The 21,071-nt window shown below is 28.6% G+C and overlaps 1 protein-coding gene across 1 annotated transcript; it reads right to left on the bottom strand.

Moving 5' to 3' along the window:
• Positions 1–1,555: 1,555 nt before the first annotated feature.
• Positions 1,556–20,764, bottom strand: LOC111029636 (cardio acceleratory peptide 2b). The gene is made up of 4 exons (XM_022308732.1): positions 20,454–20,764; positions 3,703–3,831; positions 3,427–3,591; positions 1,556–1,882 (listed from the first exon to the last, which is right to left on the bottom strand). Exons 1-4 carry the CDS (start codon positions 20,530–20,532, stop codon positions 1,806–1,808), a joined length of 450 nt encoding a protein of 149 aa, XP_022164424.1. The 5' UTR covers positions 20,533–20,764; the 3' UTR covers positions 1,556–1,805.
• Between the last annotated feature and the right edge of the window lie 307 nt (positions 20,765–21,071).

Here is a 21,071-nt window from a genome sequence, read left to right as displayed (position 1 = left end):
TAATTTACTAAGCTTATTGGTAGAAAAAATAGCACTTCAAATCTAAAATGCCTAATATATGCCAACAGAAGTAATATAAATAATTATATGTGTAATTTTAAACCCTTTTTTGGAATTCCGATACGGGACATAATCTTTGACCACCAATCTACAGAACACATGCCGTTTCTCCATTTTTTTTTGCAAGTTTAGGATTTCTTTCACCTTATGCAAAAAGATCGTGTGTGGTTTATTATTGTAACATTTCATTAAAATCGGGATAATCGTTTCTTTATAGGTGCCGACATAGTGTGTTGCACAGCTGTGTGCATTATAGAGACTAAACATACCCGCGGCATGATGTACCTAAATTGCCTATTCAACGCGCCGTATAATAATTTTAACCATCTTAATGATAATAATATTATCGGAATGCATAAAAAAATATTGTAATCACAATTCACAACACACTGATTTTTGGACCACCCTGGCCGGAATCCAATATTATTTAAACATAATGAATTGTCGCTGTTCTCGACAAAAAAAAAGTAGAATCTAAATATTATCATTATATTCCTGCAGTCTGCAGATGATTCGTAGCTCCTGAGGCAATAATAATAATGGTAGTTAACGTTTGCAATGAAAAACTTGTTTACACTTGGAAAAACATTTTAAACTGTTTATTCACTAATTAATAACTATGGTAATATGTATGGGTAAACATAATATCAGTCATAGTATTTAACTAGCAAAGTCTGTTTTCATCAAAAATACGATTACAATAACAGTTTAAGTAATTATATCTAATAACGTGTCAGCTTTCTATTTCTTTTTGAAAATATTAAATTTGTCGTCTTCAATAAATCGCTTATGATTAGAACGGTTGTTCGTACGAAAACTCTGATAGAGTCTTTAGCCTTACATGAGGCTATGAGCTGCCCATAGGTGATGGTTGGTAGTAATAATTTATTCTTTTGATGAAATTCAAACGTTTCTATAATTACTCTCCAGCACATTCGAGTGTATTAGAATTTAATAATAAATTAGGTCAATTTAGTAAATTTAGTGAAATTGTGTCTAAAGGTAATGCAAATTTAGTACTAAAACACTGTGAAATTAAAAACAAACAATATGATTTAAACGTTTTTAAGCTTAACATTTACAACCAACAAAAAATAAGCAGTTCAAACGGTCGTTTTTAAGATGGTAAAAAAAGTATATTTTCTGTATATTTAAAAATTTTGAAGTGTACTAAAAATGTTTTTTATAATTAATTTTATTTGTCAAACGAATGAAAAAAATATATCTTTTAAGCTGATAGTATACAATCGATTAAATAAAGTAATTTTAAGAGGTATTTAAAAATTCCAGCATTGCTAATATAAAAAATAGGTGAACATTTCAAGTACTTACGGTTATTCGTTTTTGAATTACAACAAAATAAGAAAACTGTTTGATGATAAATTATTATTCGGTATTTCTGTACACACCTGGGCATAATACATTTAGACGAGGTAAACCTGTTTTAATAAAACTATCGTAATTCATAATAATAATAAATTCACATAATTCGAAATATAGCCATAATTTTTAATTTTTTTATTATAATTATATAATGATCATTAAATAATTACACTAAACAATTATTTATTCATTGTATCTATTACATTATTAACATCAACACTAACGATTTGATTTCAAAATAAAATTCCGTACGTATAGGTATCAAATACTAAGGTTTACAGCTGTATACTATTGCACTACTAGCTAAATCACGTAAATATTTTAAGAAAAGTAAAATATATTTTAAAGTACACAACACACTGTTACATTAGATTGTCATCTTCATCACCAAAGTTTTTGCTTTTCATTTCGATCAATGTTTTTATGATCGTTGGCGTATCTGTAACCAATCAACAAACAATATTATGAAGTTAAAGGAATTACAGATATTAATAAATAGATAGTCAAATTTGTATAGGATAAACCTATACTTAACAGTTTGAAATTCAGATTTTCTGAACTAAATATACCCAGTTTTGATAAATTATAGTTCACAGATATGCCTTTTTTACATATATGCACATTCCTAAGGGTAATTCCTACGGAAAACCAGAAATTTATAAACAAGGTACAAAAAAAATATAAACAACGTATCAAATAGCAAAATTGTTTTTGGATCACATAGTGTACAATTAAATAATAGAGCAAACTTGTGTAAAAAATGTAATATTAATTTATATGATTTTAAAATATTTGTTTTTAATTTAGATTTTGATAAAGTGATTATAATATATTTTATGACTGTTCAGTGTACTTTTTATTATTAAACAATGGTTGTATGTAAATCATTACACTTCTCAAAGCGTAAATTCATTAGTTTTTTTTTCATCTTAAGATATAAATGTTGGGGTTAAAGTGAGGGGATGCAGGAGGACTCAGTCCCCCTACCTCTGATGCGGGTTAAAAATCGTCCCCTTTAACAAATTAGGATTTTATACATTATACGTCATTATACATACAATTTTACATGGAACGCTTAAAAACTATATGTAACTATATTAGTCTTCTCTAGAATTTTTTCCAACTTTAAGCCCTGTACAAATGCAAATAAGTGACTAAGTGGGTAATGCTCTGTATACGCTCTGTGTCTAGAGAGTCACTTTAATGGATGTATCAAATATGAATTCAATGATGTCAAATTTTATACGAACAACGATCTTGAGCAAAGACGGTCTGTCAGTTTATAATATTACTAGGTTGGTATATGTAATTTCGTTCATCTTTGAACTAAAAATAAGTATAAAAAATAACTGTGTTTATATATTTTTTTTTCAGATTTTTTGGTTACAGAATTGTTTACTCACTTGGAACCTTGTGTTAAATGTTCAATCCTTACCTATAAAAATCGAACATTTTATACATTTTTAACTAAAAAATAATTTGAATACTTTCAATTTGATACTTTTTGTCAACATTTGAAATTTAAATGCTTATAAACAAAATCGCGCTTATGTCATTTTTTTAGCATTACATATAAAAAACAAAAAATTGATTTAATCAAAAACCGATTTTGTGCAAAAATTGTCGTTTTTCCTTAATTTTTTTTTGATTTTTACGTCGACTTTGAAAAGCACCTATACTGGTATTTTATATTTTGACCTTCCAAATACACCAACTAGATTCACTTTTTTACCGGAAAAGATATTGGAGTTGAATACTGAAGGATTTTTCAACTATTTATCATATACAGAGAAACACACACAAAAAAAAAAATAGAATCCCTAAAACAATAGTTACCGAATCACGGTAAATAATGCCTGCATTCTAGAGTACCAAACTTCCTTTATATATGTATTTTTAAAATACTGATAATAACCGGTAGGTTTACCAAAAATACCACCATCCCTAGGTTAACCCCAATAACTATTAGATTACACACCGTACCTGAGTCCAAGTACGACGTATCATAACTTTCTGGTATTACGACCGATCGTCCTAACCTAGGACCAAACCAGAGAGCCGTGTTCTTTGAGTCACTCCTTCTGCCAATCCTGGGAAATGGTATGAGTCCTTCTCGTTTATGACTTCTCAGTTCCCGTTGGGTGTCGTCTAAAATATACGTAACAATAATTATTGTCAATTAAAATAACTTATAATAACAATAATCATAATAATAATAATAATATAATAATTCATGTCAAACGGATTTAAAACACATACACAGATTGTCCATTTGTAAAGCAGAGTTGATACCAGACCTCCCGACTCTAGGAAACGGTATCAATCCTGCAACGGATTCCCTTCTATCTCTGTTATTATCTCGTTTATACTCGTCACTGTATTCTGAATCTGAAAAAATGTAATTAACAAAATTTTTATAAAAAGACTAGTTGATTTGAAGTTCCGTAACCAACATTTTGATGAAATTAATATTTATTATCATAGAGGAAATTAAAATGGTTGATAATGGTTTAATCTTTAATGTATGAAATGATTCATTAATGTTCATATAGTTACTTTACATAGTTAAAATCGTTTATATTAAGATATATTTAATTACGATTGTTGATTTTAAGTAATTACTTATTATATAAGTATTATATAGATGATATAGATTTAAACTATCCAAAATATTAAGGCTACCAAATAGTTATTTTAAAATTGTATAATATGGAATTATGGTTTATTATTGTGTTGCATTAAAATGAGTTTAGAAACCGGGATTAAGTTCTCCCGCAGAGTGAACTTTCCTAACTTGTTTACTTTTAGTAAGCTACAATATGTATAATTAAAGAAAGAGTTGTTATAAATAAAGTATGTGTCTTCTGTCTGTGACATTGTCTCACTTATACTCGTCACTGTATCCGGAATCTGAAAAAATTGACGAACAAAAAGTTTATACTAAAAGACCTATGATTTGAAGTGCGGTAACCAACGAAATTAAATATTCACTGTATAGTGTATACATATCGAGGTATGAAAACAATTAATAAATACTGATAATAGTGGAATAATATAAAATATGGAATGATTCGATTTTAATCTTAGGCACTGTTACAGTGTTACCTAACCAATATGGGGTGTGTTTTCTTTTTTTTAGGTTTCTATAGGCATACCTATAATAAGTTTAAGCAACTTGTATCTGCGTTGTGTCCATCAGTTAGTTACAAATAAATTGTTACGATTTTTGATGTTTAGATAGTATTTAGAATTAAATAGATACTCGTATAACAGTTATATTAAAAAAGTAAATTCATACCGGTTAACATTAAGAAATAAGTACCAAAATAAAAATATTTTTTAACATTATTTACAAATTCATATATTTCATATGTTTCAACTCATATACACAAGTAAATTCAAGTTACCAAATTATTTTTAAATTATACGTATATATAATTATACTATTAAACACCTACTAAATACATTTAGAAACCGGGAATTGTAGCTTGCTGTTTGAGTATTTCCTAGAACTTGCTTTTAGTTTGCTTTTATGTATAATATATTAAAGAAAGGGTTGTTCTAAATAAAGTATGGAAAATTAAAAAAAGTGTGTTTCTTTGTGATATAAAAGAACAGTGTGGAACTGAGATTCTAACATAATACAGTAAAACCTCCTTGTAACGGAGTCGCTCGGTACCAACCGATTTTTCCGTTGTAGGGAGACAAAAATATACGAGATATAGATATATGGAACTGTTGTTATTTTCCACTGTAAGGAGATTTCTGTCTCGTATGGGGTTCGTTATAAGGAGGTTTTACTGTATATTTTTTTAAAAATATTTTTATAGTCTTATTGGAATAGTAGTTTGAGCGCTTACAAATTATACACTGAATAAAGTTATTGATTTACAAACAATATAAAAGAACTATTTATGCTCAGCTTTGGTTGCACTATTCAAAAATATTCTTTCATTCGATATAGATACTTCAGGTCGATACACTATAAGCATGCTCATCTCCATTTTATCCTTTAACAATGCATTTATTCAAATTTTGATTTTTCCTAATTTCAAGTTTACTTAAATGCTTAGATATTTTTGCGCGATTTAAAGAGTGCAGTCTTGTGTTGATATAAACGTATTATTTTCTATCGAGAACCACCCTTTTTAACTGTACACTGTACAGTGTACATTTATTGTAAAGCAGACCATTATTTTATAAATGGCGCAGATGCATAATCTAAATCAAAATTCAAGTGAGTGCCTACTTATTCATACTTGTATTAAACTTTACGTACTTAAGAATAAGGATAATGATACTTAATAACGGTTTTACATAAAATATAAAATATATTATGTAATACATTTAGTCTAGTACTTGTTATAGGTACTTTAGCAGACGGCAGTTATTACAAATTATAAAATGTTAGTCAATAAATATAATTTTGAAATCAATGTGGTCTATCTTTAGACCAAATATTGTATTGATTATCGTTAGTTTAATAATGAATCAAGCACCCATTCAAATATTTCGGTTTAAGTTAAAATTAAAAAAAAAAATTAGTAGCGCGGTACTCGATATTTTCCTCCTACAAGGAAAATCTATGAATCATGAATATATTTTTGTTAATAAGTAACCAATAACTATGAAAACAAAAGCCTTACGAACAATTGATCAGAAACATTCAATCATGTATCCAGACCAAAAACATAATTATGTTTAAAAAAAATTGGTACCCAGCCTAAAAACTTATCAATTAGTACTTATATAATGTTATGAGGTTAAAACGGTTTGAAATCCGTGAATATGTACTCGTTTCTTACAGATAGTTTGAGTTGTTTTATTTGTCAGTAAAAATACAAGTATCCGTGAATGTAAAACCATTTTAACACCATAAAATAATCTTTTTTTTTATTATCTTCTAATATGATAGCTCTACTATTATATTTATGTAACAGAATATGATTTATATGACAGTCGTACTATTAAAATATTATTAAGACTGAACGGAAAAAAACAAACACAATATTGATATGTTGAAATATTAATGAGGGTATTGGTATTGGTATAGATAAGATTATAAAGAAGTGATATTATGGAGTGGTAATGACGGAAAGTGAGAATGCATATTTATAATTGTTGTTAACACGATTAATAATGGGTTCAGAATGCACATATTAAGTTCTTCGAGACATTTTGAAATAAATTGTGTTGCTTGATCGGATGGTGGATCATTTGTTGGAACACTTACTTTGGCGTATGCAGGTTTTCGTTTCGACTTACTAAATTACTATGGTAAAAAATCAGTTTAATATTTTTTACTAACGTACTTTAGTACCTTTATTGTTAGCAGACCCAATAGTTTCCGCACTCATGTGTATAGTAGGTTGGTATTTTATAACTTTAATTTTTTTTCTGTTTGACTTTAATATTTCTCACCACAAAAAGTACGAATGACCACTTAATAGAATTTCACGTTGATAACAATATTATTAAGGTACCTTTACATAATAATATGATGATGTGAGATACGTGCACGTTATGCACACGTCGTGCACGTACACAAATATAATAATAATATTTAATATATTCCAGTAGGCAGGTAGGTACCAGATTAAACCACTTAAGAGTGTATAACAATAACGTTATACATCACACACGATAACTATTTTAGTGTTGGAACGGTAAACAAGTAAAAAAGAAAAATTATAGAATACGCGGGTGACAAGCGGCACTTGCCTCGATTTAAACAAAGGGACGTGCACATAATATTATATTATTATATTGTTACATGTATATCGTCATTTTATTGTTATTAATATTATTATGCAGTTGATGGAGAAGATTTGTGTCGAACGTTAATTTAATAATTTCAAAACCTTTTTATTTTTCTACTCGCCAGACGCTAATTTGGTTTGTTCCTGGTCGTCCTGATTTTACTAGGTTATAATAATATAGGTAGGTACCGATGCTTAATGAATACGTTTTAAAAAAAAAAAAAAATAATAACCGAGCAAGTACAGTGAAACCATTAAATATAATATAATGGAATTACAACATACCATCACAATATTTTATGCACGTAAAGGTATTACCTTTGACACTGTTGGAGCGTATTCCGTTTGTAATTGCGGTGTGATCTGAGTTTTTTTGTAAGTTAAAAATTGTACAGGAAAAACGATTTAAATAACCACACCTAACCCACGGTGGAGTTTAGAATATTTTCATCTATTTGATTTAATATTGTGATTTGTGGTATAACGCTCGATTATAACTTCACTGTTTACACGAAATATGGAGACAGTGTAATAGCACCTTTATGCATATGACAATAAAATACTCAATGAAAAAAACTAGGGGGAGGGGTGAAAATGATTTACTAACCAAAATCAAAACCTGGAGCCTTCTCCTTGCCCCCCCTCCCAACCGTTAGAAAATATTTTTATTCTATTAATTTATTTATGCTTAATTGTTTGTTCTTACACAAGTCTTAAGACTCATTTTATGGTTTAGAAACAAATTGTAAATATATGATAGATACTATAGGTAGTAGGTGTTATAGGTACCCTTGATACCCATGTAATAAATTGTTAAATAATATTAGGAGAGGGGACCAAATGACAACGTGGCCCTCAGCAAGAATGTCAGTGGACAAGAGGACAAATGTACTGGTGGCGGTAAACTGTGGGTAATAACAGGTGCTACTGTTACTGAAAAAATAGCAGTGACTGCTATTTTATGATTATAGCTATTTTAGAACGACTGTGTAATATAACTGCTACTTGTCAGATACTGTTATTCCATGCTACTGCTACTAAATATAATAGTGACAGCTACTCCTTGGTTATAATCAAATTCAAATTTACAGAAAACATTAAGTAGCAGTAGCAGTTATTTCTTCTAAAAACAAAAAAAAAGTCACTGTTATTACTATACTTGAGTAGCAGACTGTGATTGCTACTTTAAAATCATCTGTGAGAAATCACTGCTACTTTGAAATCACCTTTAAAAAATTTCTACTACTGCTATTTTATGCCATCACTTAGGTGCACTCACTCCTTGCCACCGATAGTTACTCCACTCCTTAGAGGTTGAAATAGAAGTCCTACGCAGTCACTCCAATTTTGCAGGACACTGCGTGTAAAAAGCGTCCACTTTAAGAATTTAGGATATAATTTATCCAAATAAAGTGAAGCATAATCAAAATTTAAAACGAAACTTAATGAAAACCACATTTAATTCGTCATTGAAAAAAATTATTCAAAAAATTAATGTCTTGTCTGCGGAATAGATAAAGTTCGTCCAAGGGCCACCATTTGGCGACCCCTGACATATATACACTATGCCCAAAACTTCACAACGACTTGTTGCAGTCACAGGAATAGGACTATACTACAGTTCCGGGATGGGTTTCCCCACCGGTCACATTATAATTTTGTCCCATAGATTCACGTAGGTGTAATAATTCATAGTATTTTTATTTATGAACGGCATATTAAATTTTGGTATAATAATAAATAAACGACCAAGAGATTAATTTTCATAAAATACCCAGGATTAAAATTTTTTTTTTAAACTCTGACAATTTTGGTTCCAATTTTGTTTCCTCGGACCGCTTAGAAATATATATTTTGAATACCTATCGGAACAGTCTAACTTATTCATATAGAGTTCAGGGGTAATGAACTTTATTTTATTGATACAAAATATACAGTTACAAATAATATAATTGTTATGCATATTTAATTATTTTAGTTGTAAATAGATCTCCTATGGAATAGGGATATGACATCCTACACATGGACATCCCTGGACCTGTAATCGGTACTCAAATGAAATATTATGTGAAATTGCTAACACTTATAAAGTTATAACGAATTCATATGATTAGGTATTAATTATATATTGGTGTTCCCGGTTCCGTCAAAATACTGTAGTCAAAAGATTGCCCGACAATTGACATAGTGTACGACGATTATTGATAAGACATAACAACTGATAGGATACGATCTTTTTCGGTTTTATTTCATTTTTTTTAAAAATTATAACTTATATAATATTTATAATTTTGGTAACATCAAAAAGAACCATAGGAATAACGGGTTCGTCTAACTAAACATGATCACTTCCGTCAAAATAGGCATACAATAAAATCGCCCTTTTTTACTGCAAATTATTTAGTGGATAATTTGCATCAACATTTTCATGTACATAAATTAATATTATAATAAGTAATTTCTGAGTGAATAAAATGTTTATACAATAAGGATAATAATCCTTAAAATGGTTTTTCAAAAATACTAATACTAAATTTTATAATATTAGATGTAGTATTTATATACTTGGATAATTTTTACAAATAATTTATATGGATAGATAGATAATAACTAATAAGTAATTACAAACATTTTCAAATAATTCAAGCCCCCATATCTACCTTACTCATTACCATATACAGTTTATTCTTAGTACACAAAGTTAATAATTCAAAAACTACTCTCTCGTATTTTGATTTAGATACATAAAAATTCCTCAAAAAAATGAATCTGCTGAATAATTAAAACTGAAAAAGGGGAGTTCCTATTTGAAAAACAGAAGTTTTTATGTCACGTGATCATCCATCCTGGGGTGGTTTAAAAAATCCCAAGTATTCAAAAGTATGATCTTTACGTGTATCCATTTAAAAATTCCAAAAATCAAAATTTGAATATATTATACATAATTTAAGCATACAAATAGGATGAGCATGCTTAAAAAATCACCTTATATACATTTACATAATATTACCTACATAAATAGATTGTTAAAATAAACGTCTGTTTTAATTAATTGTGATATAATTATTATGCATTTATTTATGTATACGAATACATATACCATAAAGTTATTTTAATTTTGCTCGCTTGCAAACACTATATTATACACCATATACACACCTCTCGATTAATACGAATCGCAATCATAATATTGCTGGGAACAGTGGCACGCGATAAATTAATTACCGTACAGGTAGGTAATAGAAATTATTGCATAATAATATAAAAGTTTATCAAACCAGTCTATACCTATATAAATCCGAAAAAAAATGTGGGCAAATTATTATGTTTTACCGATGAAATTTCGCAATTTTTTTCTCCATTCTAACGAGACGAAAACAACACATTTGAACAAACAGTGTGTGGCTGTATTATATTATATATACAGGTAATTATATGATATTAATTGGTTGTATGGTACAATGGTACAGTAATGTACCGTACCGAACTAACGAGTCTATAAAAATTGTTTTTTTTACATTCTGATTTTTTTTCTTGGCCAGTGTCAGTCATCTGATTTTTGAGTAGTCAAATCTAAAATTTCTTCAATTTTCAACTTTGAGGGTGCTCAGGTATCTTTTAACAAATTGGATCTTACTGGGAATCAAAATATGTCACTAAATAATAATGGCTTTTAATAATATGGAAATTGTAGTAGGGAATTACACGATTAAACATAGAAAACTTAAACATTGACAATTGACATTTTATAATTTGTAAAACTGTGTGGTCATAAATAGTAAGTACTAAATTTAATATTATATAAATCATATTTTATATTTTTGTACACCATTATTAAGGTTATGCTTGGTATAAGGTAAAAACATTTTAATACCTAACTCAGAAACCATACAGTTTAAATTTTTAATTAGATACATCAACATTTCAACAAAATTATCTACTTAACAATTTATAATGAAAAGGGAAGTTCTCATTTTAAAAACAGAAGTTTGTATCATACACACGACACTACAGATGTGGTATAAACAATCTAACAATATAAGACTTTTTGTCGTAGTACCTCCAGTCTATCTGCCTTTTTATTTATATTTATTTTATCTTATATTATTTACCATCAATTGTTTTTATTGTTCTTTTTTTTTTTGTGTAACAGATCGAATAAAAACTTGTGAATAAAAAAAATATAAGTATTTAAAAATATGGTCTTGAAATATACTTAAAAATATCAAAAACCAGAATAAATAAATGCATCATTAAAGAAAAAGGGGGAAGGGGTGACCATGCTTGGTTAATCACCCCGTATAAAAATACCCGCAATAATGCTATCTTTTTTGAATTTTGGAAACAGTGTGATTTAAACGTAGGTACCGTATTACTAAAGTAAAATAATAATAATAAAATATCCTTAGAAATGTAGACAGCTACAAAATATAGGAAAAGATAAATAATATAGAATAACCGTCAAACAGTCTAAGCTGCTCCTCAGAATCATTTTTGTATATGCCATAATCCATCAATTACTATTGAATTAAAATTCGTCTGTGACTAGTAAAAGCAGAGATAATGATACAATAATGAACAATAATATACATATATATATATAGGTGGATTTTTTTTAGAGGGCTTGAACGTTTAAAAACGCATAAAGAGAGAAATTAGCCCTTTCAAGTATATTATAAAGTGGTCACTGGCCTCTGGTCACTGCTATAAGTAATGCATATGTATCAATTGTTATATATTTATGTAGATGTGTTTAAATACAATATGGCTGGAGTATACAACACACTGAGTTACAAACAGATCACGGGGACACTTGACCAGCCAGAAGTAGGTACCTCACAGACCACAGTGACCTACTAAATTCCGAGGAGAAACACTGGACACCTTTTACTCAATGGTATTTTTTCCTTTTACGTGCAAATCTTATTTACCACCATAATAAATTCACTGCAGAGTAGATTGATATTATTAGTAATTTTTAACAGGAGTAAAATAAATAGTTGTAAATGGCTATAACATTGAGAATCATAATTTCGGGGTTTTTGTTTGGCCGATTCAGAATATAGCTAAACGCCCACCATAATCGTTGTATCATACGTATCATCATGTATGGTTGATTATTACCACGTTTATTATGGCCTGAAGAGGCTTTTAGATGATCTGGTTAAATATTCGAAATGAAGACTATATAGGACATACGTACATTTGAAACTAGCTCTATAATTGGTTTTAACTAATGGTATAGAAACTGTTTAACCAAAAAACAATGCATATGGGGATGAATTCCCCCACGAGTCTGTAAATAATCTTAGGTAAAACTCTAACCGAATTAAAATCTTTTGTTATAGTTGTTACAATATTATACAACAGAGTTACTTTCTGTGTTTTTAAAAACACAAGACGGGCCATCGTATATTACGGATGAATAAGCAAAATAATAAACAACCTTGTACATAATAATAAGAAACTGATTGAAACTATTTTGATTGAAACTATGTATGCTTTGCAAGTCCTAAAAATAATAATACAAAAAATATCTATTTAAATTATAAAAATTGATATTAGTTTTTAAGTATTAAAATTCTATTAATTCTGTTATAGATTTTTAGCAAAAAAAAAAAATAATAACCCGAGGCCCCAATAAAACCCCTCTCAACCCCTCGATTACGCCACTGCAGTACACATATTATGTATACTGTATAGGTATTAGGTATGTTATCGTTGAAGTATGAAATCCATTATTATAGTAGGGGATTATAAATGGGTACATACTTTTTTTTGACATTTTTTTTTTAAGAACTTTTAGTAGAGACTATTATAGTTTAACAATCAAAATATTAAATGTATACAGTTAATATAAACAAACGCAAAAATTACAGTGGATTAAACATAGTGTGTAGTAATTAATACGATAATACTAACAGATTAGAAATGAACGCAATATTAGTGTGTATAGTTACAAAAATATTTGATATGTTGATTAGTTTTGATTATTTGTTTATTAATTTGGAGGAAAGAAATGAGTTAATAATGGAGGATAAGTTGGACGGGAATTTCGGAATAACTAAATTTAAATTTGAACTTTGAGGAGGCAATGAGAGTGGAATGATGTATAGGTTTCTTGTGACGATCCTAAATAAACGCTCGGAGCCAGAACGAAAAGAGTGAAAACTGGCTTTAGTTTCCACGGGGTAACAAGCTATGACGTTGAAGTTATGGAGACCTCTGGGCCGGACGACAAGACAAGAATTGCTGAGAAGTTTACGATATATCTGATAGGCGAAGCAGTAGACTCTACCCGATTTGGCGATTTGTGGAGTAAGGTAAATAGTTGACTGTCAATGTGCGGGAGGACGGAGCCGTATAGAATGTGGAGTCATCGCTAGTGTCGATTGCGGCAATAATAGCGAAACGGTTAGGTGATGTAAATGTTTTAGTCTTTTTCCTCTTGCGAAGATGAGAATTTAAAGTTATAGATAATAATCGTTTAGTTGATATAGGCGTACGAGGCAGACTTTTAATGGAACGAACCATAATATTATAAACGTTGAAAACGAAACAACCGATAGTGCAATTTTACAGATAACGGAGCGAACGCAAGAGCGTGTGTTTACGCCAAATATTATCGCCTAACTGATATTGGTACCTACTTGTAAGTTAAAATTTAAACTAGGTACCAACTACCAGTCGAAATTCGATGTTTATAGACTAAAATTCTCAGAAAAGATATTCTCCTTCGGAGTATAAAATTGAAAATGTATATGCTGTCATTCAACAGAGTAAAATCTTAAAATATGATTTCAAAAAAATATTTCCAAAAACGGTGATTCTTTTCGAGATGATGAGTGAGATTTACCTTTAAAAGAACCACCCTGTACATACAACGATGTATACCTACGAACGAAGGGTGTTTTGACGGGTCCTACCATCATATAAAATGCAGTGTATATAATAAATAAGTGTTTGTTCGGAGCTTAAATTCTAAATACGTCACCATAAATCCAACGGATCGGATAAATTTAATATATATCTATATAATATGTGTACAATATTTGAAATTAGAAAATAATATTTATGCCCGAAGGGAGATCGTTCAAAATAATTGACTACTATTTACACTTATAGGACGTACTTGTGACGTACTGGCGTGCGTGTGTGTGTAGTGTATATTATGTACATTTTACAAGCTTCAATAATAATAATAATAATAATAATAATAATAATAAAGGCACGTGTATTATAATATAATAAAAAGTGTAATCAAACTAAAATTATAACATTTTTTCCAGGAAAAATGTACATTAAATACGAACGTAAGAATGTTAGTAAGGAGAGGAGCTTACTCTTAGCCCACTCAAATCATTTCCAAATACCTATTCCAAACAAATTACATTAAACCGTTATCAGATATAAAGCAAAATGTATTTTTTTTTATGTATAGAGTTTATAATAATAAAAAAACGTTTTGTTGTAAATTTATCAATATAAATATAACAAATTTGATTCTATTACATTTTTTAGTCGATATTTTTCATACATTTTTGACACCTGTCTTTTCCCAGAAATAAAAACCGTTCAATTTTCAGATAAACTTGACACTGATATGTCTGTACGATGGTATTATTTTAATAATAAACTAATTAATACCCGCATATAGCCTGTACACTGTTAAGTATATAAATCGTCCGAGCTTTACTAATAAGTAATAACTATGGAGTTTACTGAAGTTATAAGTTTATCGCTTACCAACGTATTTTTTAAAACTCAGTTGTCTTCATATAGTATTATAGTGGATGGAAAACAATTGTTTGATATTTTTAAATATTAAATTTCAAAAAATAACCAAGAAAGACCTTCCGATGATAAAGTGTCTGCTATTACAATTTGGTATAATTGATTTAAATCCACAATATTCGCATAAACTACAAACGTCATAAACTACAAACGTTGAGTAATGTTTTTTTTTAAGTTTTTGTAATCAATACCAATATAATTCTATTATGTGCCTATCATGCATAACATTAAACTCTTTTTTATTAAAACGCAGAAATACATATTATTTTAATGACTAAATTTATGTGTTTACTCATTTACTGTCAAATTGTTCAATTTTCTGTTGTATAAATAATAATGTGTTTGGTTATTTTAAACTGCCATTAATGAGAGGTATTTATCATTGTTTATTTGTGTATAGTGTTTAAATTTATTTATGATAGAGAGAATAAAAATGTTTAAAATACCTTGGTATTTATAGGGAGTCTGATTAGGTTATAGGTAGGTACATTTATTTTCCAGTTTAAATATATAAGAAAAATTAAGTACCCCTAAAACATCGACTCTATTTTGGTTTTTGAGTATAATCATAGAAATATAGAATAAAATCATCAATCACAAAAATGATTGAGAATAATATTTTTGAGGGTTTATTGGTTTTGTATTTTTTTTTTAGATATAAAATTGATATTGAATTGTTTTGGAACAATACATTTAGACATATTCATGCATCGAATCCTTAAAAATATATTATTCTCTAAAATGTTTGTGTTAGGTGATATTGCTCTAAGATTAGTATTACTCAAAAAAAAATTTAAAAAAAAAATTGAATTTGATTGAATGTGTGGTTCAGAGTGTTAGAAAACTAATTGTGCACTCACTCTGACATCTTCACATAGGGAGAAATGCTCTGAATGGCCAATTTTCGTAGAATCAAAGGAAAAAATGCAGGAATTACCGTGAAAACATTTATTTCGTCCCTAAATACAAAACAAATGTACATTTTATATGCTTTTATTAGTTGCATTTTAATCAATATTATTAGTCGATTGACAGATGAACCATATTATTTTAAAATTTTAAACAACCTCAATGGTCAGTCTTCGCTTAAGACAGTTTAAGTTATAATGCTTTACTGCTATCAATGGCATCAATGCTTATTGTTAATTTGATAAGTGTTCATCAGTCGTCGTCGTCGAGCGAAGATAAGTAAGTATTAAGAAGTTTATGTACGCTAAAACGTTTTTCTGTAGATGCACTGTATATACTATATGTTTTAGCGTCAATAGACATAATAAGCATATTATATTTATTTGACCAAAGGACCAATCAATTATGTATATAATAATAATAATACTATACTACATTGATATTTGATAATATTAGAAATAATAATCGCCTCCATGGTTCAATGTAGATATATAAAAATAGGGACTGTCAGTCCTCAGAAATCGAATGAAAATGTAATATCTATAATGGTTTTAAAAAAAATCACTACCCACATTGTATAGCGGTATGATTGCATAAGTGATTGTTTTCTAATGTTTATAATTATAATATCTTAAATAAATGAAACAATAATCATACATCATGTCACCATAAAGGTAGTATAAAGATTTTAGAGAGGTCTGTTTTAAAATTAATATTAATATTGTACCTACATATTTCTTCAAATACAAAAATTGTATTTTGTTACAATAGGAGCCACATAATAATATGAAATAAACTGTGGATCCTTCACTGAATGTTGATGATAATGTTAATGATAAAAATATATATTATGCGTGCATAAGACGTCACAATGATTTCACTCAACTCATTATTATTAAATTTAACAAAAAAAAAAATCCAAAAAAATGTATGATACTTTTATTGGGTTACTAGGTGAAAGAAATTGGCACGTTTGAAAAATGTAGCTCTATATGTAAGCAAATGCCACTATAGTGTCTAAAGGTTCATTCGGCCGTGGAATTCGTACACATAGTTAATTTTCAATCTCTATGCGTATACCTAAATAGGAATATTGCAATTTATTAGAATAAGACTATAAGAGCCACATAATAATGTTAAAAAGTGTGCGTCAACTGACCCCTCAACCTTCTTCCCTAGATCCGCCGCTGAATGTTGATAATACCGATAATAATAAAAATGTATAATATGGGTGCATTAGATGTCACATACTGATGTCACTCAACTCATGATTATTAAATTAAAAGGAAAAAAAGGAATGATAGTATGATAGTGATAAAAGTCGGAAAAGCAAATGGTTGATTCAGCCTTGATCGTACCTTGACAGATCCCTATTATATCTAGCTACAGGTAGCTAATTTATTGTAATGGAGATAAATATTTGATCGAACGAGAGATAAAAAATAAATTCGCTAATATATTATAATTATAAATCGCATAATATAATAATTTTAAAAGCTATATTGTATTAGTAAGTGTATTTTTCGAATAAAAGCCTGCAAGTTAAATACTGCTGCAACAAATAACAATAGGAGTAGCATTATAATATATTATAGTATAATATGTGATATATTTGATATATATATACCTATCTACTTATGTATATAGTACACACGCTTGTGTTTAAGCTATTTAACAGTAACTTCCGGTTTCGGTTTATTTTAAAATTTGTACTCGATTACATAAATATTATTCTATATACCGTAAACGATGAGTTTCATTTGTCGATATTATTATATTATTTAAAAAATACTCCAAACTCCAAATGTAACGTTTTTTTAGAAAAAATAAAATAATCTGGCTGCAAAGTATAAATACATAGATAGGTACTAATTGTAAATCACACTAAGCAAGTTTCTAATTCATCAAAGAATTTCGAATTGTTAGTAAAACATTTTAATTTTATTCGTGTAAGTAAATGTTATTATGTAGGTACCAGTAAAAATCTACACGAACTGCATCAAAAATGTCCTTTTTACGCTGAGATGACGTTTCTCAAATTATAAAAATACAAAAAATAAAAGTTAACAATATTTTGTTTTCATTTTAAATAATCAAGTTCTCAAAAATAATACACTTACGTATTCACATTGTTTTAGGTTGTAGAAATTTAGATTTTCACAAAAACAGTGCGTGTAGATATAAAACTTAAAAATGTAATTGTATTACCTGAGAATGATACTTATTTTACAAAGTAGATATATTTTTTACTTCGACTTTCAAGTAATTTCAATTTACTCATTTACTTATACTTCGTAGGTAAATCATTTATTTATAAAGTGAAAAAACATAATGATAAGCACGAATATTGTATACATACCATACAGATTACACAACAATGATAGTGTTTTAAAAAACATCTAAGTAAAAATATCACGATTTCATTTCAAATTTCCTGTCTTTAATGTTTTGTAAAATTTAATTGCACGTTAACAAGGAGTTTTAAGTAAAAAAAAGACCAAACTACCAAACTCTTAATAAGCCGTGTAAACACTGAAAACATATATCTCATATTAGAGTATAAAAATATACTTGTGTACAATGTTACAAAAAATTGAACAGTTTTAATTGATAAGAATTCGATGTTTTATTTTTCGACCATTGCTGCAATAGTTTTTAAAGAAAATAAAACAATATTAATTTCGTGTGTATGGTGATAAAATTAAATCCCATGAAAATGAGTATAAGGTATAAGCTTAATATATATATTAAATATAGTAACTAACCCATAACAGCTAGTCGCCACAATAATATAATATGGAATATAGAATAAAGTGAACACTGCCTACCTGTAGATAAGTTATTAAGCTACAAAAAGTAAATGTTGCCATCATATTGCTATATACCTGTTAGATCAATCACATTATGGAATTAACAATTATAATTCGCAATGAAATTTTAATAATTCACATCGTTAATAATAATGCAATAAGTGTATTTATATGGCTCTTATAGGTCAGAGGTACAATTTACCTATACGAATAAAACTAAAAAAAGTTGAATTTATAATTTACGAATTTTAGGCTCATCAGTATAATACGACATTGAAAATATTTTAACATACATACAAAATATTAGTCTTGGAAGAACTTATTTAACTGTCGATTTCTTTGAGATTGTAATTAATTTCTGTTGAATCAAAAAATGTCATCGTTGTAAGAAGATAAATCGTATAGGTAAATGTTAACATTTTATAAAAATACAACAAAATACAAAAACTAGAATTTCAAAAGATAACGTAGTGCTTATAAGCGTATGAACAAGTTTTACTTGAGTCTACTCGTATAGTTTGAAGGCTAATATTATGTGTAACAATGCAATGATTAAATACCCAATTATGTCTTAATAAAAATGTGTAACAGTCGATTGCATGATATTTTGTTTTATAATTTAAAATATTTTGAAAACACTGTAACATAATCCAGAAAAATAAAGGACTCGTTGTCATTTTTAAAATTAATATTCTAAGAACAAGAAAGTGGCGAAGTAATATATTAATAGTTTCAATATAAAAGTGTTTAAGTTTTTAATAAAAGTAACATAAAATATATAAGTCTCCACGTATCATATAAACATTAATAAAAATATATATTAAAAAAAATTTGAAAATACTTTATCATAATCCATAGTTATTTCAAACCAATGTTTGGGGGAAAGCATATTAAATTATATAATAGTTATAATTAGTTACATATATACGATGTGATTTAGAAATGTAGAAATATTGATTTACGAAAAGTTCATTATTATAATTTTGATACAATTATGTACTGTGTTATTGTCATATTGTCATATTGTCATTTATTTCTTTAGGTTAACTACATATTGCAAGGTAAGTCAGTGTACAAAAATATAATAAAATACTAAACATCAATATAACTAAATAATAATTATAGTAAGGTGCCTAGGTAATAGGTATTAATGAAGATAAAAATCACAATCCGTATTGGCTACATGTAAAAAAAAAAAATAATATAGAGGCGTGGCAATAATTTAAACTCAAGGTGTTCAGGAAATTACTAAATGATAATATTCGGTATGCGTTTTCTAATCTAAATAATAATCATTATGTATTGTTGTGTTCGAAAAACTGCACTACATATATGTCATAGGTATATGACATATATAGTTGTAGGTAGGTATTACATTTTCGCTAAGATCCTATGTTAAAAATTTAAAATGGTTGTTTAAAAAAACACGAAATATTGTGTATGATGAATACTTCTGCGTGGATACATAACATTTACCCTATTATGCTTATATTAAACATTAATTTAAATTATAGCTACAATATGCTGAGTTATATTATATCATATTAAATGGACTAAAAATGAGAAAGTCTCATATTAAGATGAAATTTAAAACAAATCCTACGCATACTATTTTCAAATTCGATGAAAAACAAAAATCAATGTTTTTTTTTTTTTTTTAATCAAATGTTTTTTCAAATACACTGTAAGTGTACCCATACTTCGAAATTGGTATAGTAAATATGTAAGTTACACTCACCATGGCGCAAAGCGTGAGTGAAGAAGAACGTCAGTGTCAACAGCAACGCTGCAGTGATTTGTGTTTGTAAATTTTTCATCGCCCGGTAAACGTATTTATTTAAACGGGATAAAAAACAACGGATTAATGCGAAATTACTTGATTTTTGTTCCTACAATTGTGACGATCAGCTCTGACCGTGTCTGAGAACGGTTTTCCGGACGATTTCTCGTATACGAACACGCCTCACTCAAGCTCTGCAGCAGCTTTTCCTCCTGTCGTCGTCAAAGACTGTGACGGCGCTGGTCGAATGAATGCGAGCGCCGAATCAACCGGTATGGGCTTTTATAAGGCACCCGCCGCGGTGGGCGGCGCTCGCAAACTTGACGCAACAAATCAATTCGCCAATCCCTGGTTTTTGAGGCGGCTTACTGCTATACAACTTACGGTTTTACGAGTTACAGCAATAATGACGCTAGTTACGGGGTGGAAAAAATAAAATCATATGATTAAAAACAAATCTCCGGCAGTCGACGCCGCCGACCGAAGGAGGTATATCATGTTTGGATCACGTGATTCACAGAAATATCGATGTGCTAACGGAGAGGTAGCTTGGAAGTATTTTACAGGCTATTTAGC

The sequence above is a fragment of the Myzus persicae genome, unplaced genomic scaffold (assembly GCF_001856785.1).
Source record: "Myzus persicae strain clone G006 unplaced genomic scaffold, MPER_G0061.0, whole genome shotgun sequence".
Lineage (NCBI taxonomy): Eukaryota > Metazoa > Arthropoda > Insecta > Hemiptera > Aphididae > Myzus > Myzus persicae.
Note: the sequence above shows the minus strand (reverse complement) of the source record. Positions and strands in the feature narration are given on the sequence as shown.

Bases quoted from the DNA above. Each gene is read 5' to 3' on its own strand.
- LOC111029636 (XM_022308732.1), bottom strand. From the start codon at position 20,532: ATGAAAAATTTACAAACACAAATCACTGCAGCGTTGCTGTTGACACTG. The intron at 3,832-20,453 runs GTGAGTGTAACT...ACATTTTTTCAG, and splicing joins CACTCACGCTTTGCGCCATG to ATTCAGAATACAGTGACGAG. The intron at 1,883-3,426 runs GTACGGTGTGTA...GATTGGTTACAG, and splicing joins TACGTCGTACTTGGACTCAG to ATACGCCAACGATCATAAAA.